The sequence below is a fragment of the Choristoneura fumiferana genome, chromosome 3, assembly GCF_025370935.1.
Source record: "Choristoneura fumiferana chromosome 3, NRCan_CFum_1, whole genome shotgun sequence".
NCBI lineage: Eukaryota > Metazoa > Arthropoda > Insecta > Lepidoptera > Tortricidae > Choristoneura > Choristoneura fumiferana.
In genome coordinates this window covers 3902882-3908933 of record NC_133474.1, presented here as the reverse complement: position 1 = coordinate 3908933, position 6052 = coordinate 3902882, and the positions used below count along the sequence as shown (strand labels likewise).

At 35.3% G+C, this 6052-nt stretch overlaps 1 protein-coding gene across 1 annotated transcript; it reads right to left on the bottom strand.

The window, feature by feature from the left end:
• Positions 1–2042: 2042 nt before the first annotated feature.
• On the bottom strand, positions 2043–4644 carry LOC141426395 (endonuclease/exonuclease/phosphatase family domain-containing protein 1-like). The gene is given in 3 exon segments (XM_074085270.1): positions 2043–2728; positions 4064–4282; positions 4285–4644. Coding segments are annotated over 3 exon segments (960 nt in total). The 5' UTR covers positions 4340–4644.
• Between the last annotated feature and the right edge of the window lie 1408 nt (positions 4645–6052).

Sequence of the window (6052 nt, the reverse complement as noted above, 5' to 3'; positions counted from 1 at the left end):
AACCTAAATTGAAAATACAAACTGAAATATAGATGCACAAAAATAAGACCAACACTGGGAATCGAACCCAGGTCCTCGGTATTCCGTACCACGTGCTATACCGCTACACCACTGTTGGTCAACCCCTATGCACCACATATCTCAGCTTGTTTGTTTCTTATTAAGCCACTTAAGCAGTGTCGCTAGCGACATCTATACCGGACCTGGACCTGGACCTGGACCTGGGGAAGACCTGGGTTAGATTCCCAGTGTTGATCTTATTTTTCTGGTTGTTCTGTGAATCTATATTTCAGTTTGTATTTTCAATTTAGGATACAGTGTGCTTGTGTTACAATTTCCTTATCGCTGCCCGACCCTGTGGCAATAGCTGCAGGGCTACTACGAAACTCGAAGTTAGTGTCGTGTGGTCCCTCTGACACTTATACTTTTTATACGAGAGCGAGAAGGACCGCACGACACGAACTTCGAGTTTCGTAGTAGTCCTGCAGTCGCTCTAGCCGCCAGATGGGAGGAGGCGGAATTTTCTATTGCATAATAAAATTTAGATGGCGCCTTTTAACAGGCGCGGAAGCGATGTAGACCATCAGTCTACCTGATCTAGGGCTAGAGCCGGTGCTATTCGTTATGAACTTTCATGCTAAATGTAGTAGCCTATCATTTTTTCCATATATGCAACAGGAAACTGATAGATAGTGGTTGAAACGCTAGTAGAAATACCTATAAATAAACATACATAGGACATTTTTGTCTGATGTAATTGTATTTACAAATTGTCACAAAATTGTCATGCCTACATGTAAAACCAAATTTCAAGTCAATCTGACTATAGGACGAAATCAATTACCAATATTTGATCCAGTCAGTTCAGCAAAATCAACATAGCATTAAATTGCTTAACTAGTCATACTATACTTTGAAGGAAATAGTGCAGACTAGGCATTTAAAACTCACATACTTATTTAACAAAACAAGTATCAAAAGGCCTCATTATTAGATTCCAGCATTTCCAGCTAATAGGTTTGGAACATTCCACACTATAAATAATTTTTATCAAATGCATAACTGGCTAGCAATAGCAATAGTTAGCAAAGTTAGTATTAAATACAATAAGTTCAGGATATTCCTGTTTTTGTAATGAAATGAGTCATTAAATAATAATTGACAAGATTTCATATTTCTAAGACAATAATTTGATTCATTCTCTATATTCTAGTTGGAAAGAGAAAGACGCTGATATTTTTAAAATTTCGCTACGATTATTAATTAATTAATTACAATTTTTTAAAGATGAACTTATTCTAAAAGGGCATAACTCTAAAACTACCACACAATAGATCCATTACTTTTGTCTAGTCTCTATTAAAAAAAAAGATCACGTAAATAGCGTAAATCTGACGTAAAAGTTGTCAAAATTATGAGAGCTCCTTTTTCTGGTAAAAAAGGCAAAGGAATCATATCTATTATGTGGTAGTATTGGCAAATTCAGATATATTTTTTTTTGTATTTTTTTTAAATATGGAGAAATAAATTATAGTAAATATTTTCCCATGTTCAGGAGGCAAAACTCTTTCGATTCCTGTAGTAATTTACAGGTGTTCAAAAAATGAAATCTTGTCAATTTTAATTACTGCTGTCAAAATAATAAGTAAAATATCACAATAACATACTGCCCCTTTTATCTACTTTTTTTGTTATATTATGGCAAGGTAGGTTTATATGAAAAATAATGTTTGAAATTTTTTATGGAAATCTAAAATTGTATTTGAGCAAATTTTTTTTTATTTACTGCTTTATTGTACCCATGCAAAGCAAGGGTAGGCAGTTAGTAATAAGCAATAATGAAATCTACATAAGCTGTTTAAAATTATGTATTACAAAGAAATTGATAAATGTTATCTGAGTCAGCCAAAAATGCAGTGATTATTGATTTACATAAATTGCTACACATTTATCAGTAGATATTGCCACATTTTAGATAAACATGAAACAACTTAGCAACTGAATCTCTCCACTTTTATCTTATCTAAGAATTCAAAAAAAACTTACTTGTTTTCCAAAATCGTCCTGCAAATGACCTCTCTTACACCAGGATTTGTCACTTTATCTATGTTAAGTCTGTGCAAATTCCATGACGCTAATCTACAGCACCTCACTCCATCTCTTTCGTACGTGAATTCCTCTTCCACAATTGGCCGATGAGAATATGCAGATAACAGATCTAGGATGTCATTGACTGGTGCAGCCGCAAAACCATTTGGTAATATCATCGGTAGTTTAGTTGGCATTGATAAACTTTTCCTATGTGGGGTTCGAGGCGTACTAGTGCTGTTAACTAGTGACTTGTTGATTGTGTCTTCGGCCCACCCATTCACATGGCCATTAGTGAGATGCTGAACACTTTCACATTTTCGTAGCTCAAGACTCAAGTGCTGTTTTACTGTGCTTAGCCTTACAACATCCATGCCTCTCACTTTTATTAGATCATCTAGAGATTTAAATGGTCCCTTCTTATTCCGATGGTCAACAATATTCGCTGCTATTTCTTGGTTCAGACCAGGCACGCATTGCAGTTGAAACACGCTGGAAGAGTTAACAGAACAGAGCTTGCTTTCGATAGAAACTCTGATACTATCTAAGGATTGCGAGCAGGAGCTGGCTCTTGATATTTGTTTACGATTGTTTATTGAAATCTCTGGCCTGAGGAGCTCTAGTTTTTCTGCTCCAATACCTAAAACAATATTATTTATTTAGACATGCACCATGAAGACTAAAATTACATTACACATATAACTTGCAGCTGACAGAGTCCAATGGAGGCAGTTGGAGGAGGCCTATGTCAAAAGACACACCGAACTGAGGGACATTTTATGATAATCAATAACATACACAAAAATAGAAAACTACCAGTTCGGAACAAAAAAAAAAGGCTATATTATTATTATAACATAACTATAGTCGAAACTTTTTATAGCAACACCATTTTTAACACATCAGATGTATTGACTAAGTAAGAAGTCGGGACACAATCTTATCATTCATCCAATAGTACATGGACACAATTGCTTTGTGACAATTACATACTCAATACTCAAACCTCAATATTTTATTGCTCTTCCACAATGTATGGTTACAGATGTTACAAAAGGATATGTGATCATCGTGGACCCTGTTGGGCACAGCAATATTTATACAAGAGAGCATATAATTAATAAATATATCTTATAGCTATTACAATCACATTATATTTTATACTTTTATGATATTGATTATTCTTTAATCTATTAGGATTATTTATTAACATTATATTAAATTTATTATCTACCATCTAGGTATTCATTTATTGAGTAGTAGCATTTTTCTACCATGAATTCTTTATTTATAAATATTTTTTCATTATTTTCTTTTTGTATGATGTTACATAAAAAGAGATTTAAAGATATCAATACGTAAATTTAAAATCTGAAACTTGTTTTCTTGTAAATATGTCTTTATTCTACTGGATGAGCGTTATACACAAAAATAAAATTTTAGATTTGGATTGGATGTTGTTATGTAGACAGTTTTCACTTTATGCTAAGATGCAATGGAAACTCGTCTTTTATGACAGAATATTGCTGTCCCTTGGATGTTGTTATAGACGGTTTTCATTATTATGCTAAGATCATCAATGAAAACTAGATTGCACAGTGTCCATCAACTCACAAAAGCACAGCAGGGCTACTATGAAACTCGAAACTAAGTTCCTATTGTACCATCCCTCTCACTCTCGTATTAAATAGTATAAGTGTCAGAGGGACCGCACAACACGAACTTCGAGTTTCGTAGTAGCCCTGAAGGCATTTAGGGCATAGCATTACCCATAAAACATACAAAGTTACACCTTGTTTGATTTAAAAAAAAAAAACAGAAATGATAGTAACAAAAAGGGTATTGTTATAGAGCCCCAACTTCAACAAATAAAATGGTAATACCACATTAAAGGCAGCATAAATATTCAATGATGCGAGAACGATCGCAGTGAGTCTTAGAGTAGTTCATTTGCATAATGCCTGATTACACGCACCTGACACCAAAGCAAGGTCGTCGACGCGCTTGAAGCGGTCAATTAACTGACGATGCAGCACTATGGCACGTGCCAGTTGCCTGTTGACTCCCGGTAGGGTCATCAGCTGCTCCTCCGTTGCCGTATTCACGTTCATCAGCTCCGGGTACTCCTCGGAAGGCGGCAAACTAAATGTATGGCTCAAACTGGATTTGTTCAGTTTACTCCGCCTAGCGAACCCCTGAACGATCGCTGCCGACCGCTCTTACTCCTCATCGAACTCGGACTTTGCCCCATTTCGTTACCCGCCACGGCTGCCACTTTGAATCAAATATTGATCATACCATAACACCAAAATTCAGAACCGTCTAAAACCTAATAATAGATCACGTTACACAATAACACAGCGCGGTTGCGACACTTGCACTTTGTTAGTAAACTAATGTTGCACTTATCACGATAATACTAGCTTATATTAAGCACAAAATAAATATTTTTACGAACTATAAATACAAAGTGGAGTTTGCTGACACAACTTCTCCCGATCAGCCATAACCAACCACGGACAAGATAGACCACATAATGTCTTATCCGATTGAATTGACGTATTGACGTGTTGTCTACAACTGCACATGACAGCTTAATGTTGCAAGCGATGAATCAAGGTTTTCCTTTTTTTAGCTTTCTAAAAACACAACCCATTTCCTTTACTTATTTATTGAGTTTACGCCTCCTGTTTCTTACTTGCAAGCGTTTATTATTATAGTTAGTGGCAGCCAGATGCTTAGCTTGACTACACAATAATGTTATGTATAATTGTTATGACTGCTTTAAGACCTTTAAGTACTCATTATTTAGTCTAAATTCAAGGCAGTTTGTATTTGCATAAATTATTTCTTCTCTTCGATCCTCAATTTGCCATCAACTCGGGAACATTTTGTATGCTGGTAACCACAACGTTTCGTTCAGAAACTCTGCTGGGCTACTCCGAAACTCGAAACTCAAAGTTCGTGTCGTGCGGCCTCTGACACTTACACTGTTTGATACGAGAGCGAGAGGGACCGCACGACACGAACTTCGATTTTCGTAGTAGCCTTGCTGGTCTTTAAAGCATTTTGATAAAAAAATCAAATACATTATCAAATAATTAAACCAAAATCCCTTTCAAAATTGTAATTTAGTTGTTTACCAATAAAGGGATAAATCAAGGTTTATCTTTATTATACTTACATCTAAAGTAAATAGTATATAAACTATTTTCTCAAAACTGTCCGTAAAAGTTGACATTATTCTTTACATATCAGAAGGTGAAGTGCATAGTTTATGGTCAGCGAAAAATTAAAAAGTTAAAAGGATTGCAGGCGCGCTAGCTCGACAATAATGAATTAGCGCGCCTACAATCAGTCACATTTTTTTTTAAAGTTAAAAAGGCCATGGAAATGTTGGCACAAGTCGTATACAGCCAAGTCTAATGGCCGGTATCAGATATTTTGTTGGAACTCCGGACTTTTTCTATTGGGTCTGAAATAGCTTGTGGTGTTTTCGGTGGAAAAATACACCTGCAGTTTATTTTTAATGAAAAAAGGCGGGAAAGAATAAGAAAAATATTGGAATAAAATTAAATTTTACAATATATTTTGAGAAAAAGTTTATTTATTCTATTTCAGAATTATTCACCATTTTTTGAGAAAAGCTTTATATTAGTCTCGGCTGGAATAGCAATTGCTGGCTTCGTATTAGTTAAACGGACTCGCAAGCTCGTCCGTTTAATACTCATACTCAGCCAGCAATTGCCTACTTCCAGGCCACGACAATAATCTACTATTTTTAGGCCTATTCTATAAGGTTGCGGGGTGAAAACCCTCATTTTGCTACAATAAATTTAAAAAAAGTGACGTCCTGTGTTTCCTAAACAAACAGTTACTTTTTTAAATATAATTTTACTCGGGAAAATGTGCCGGTTTGGAATCGAAATCTTCCACTTCCAACTTTCTTGTCTTTCTTTACTCG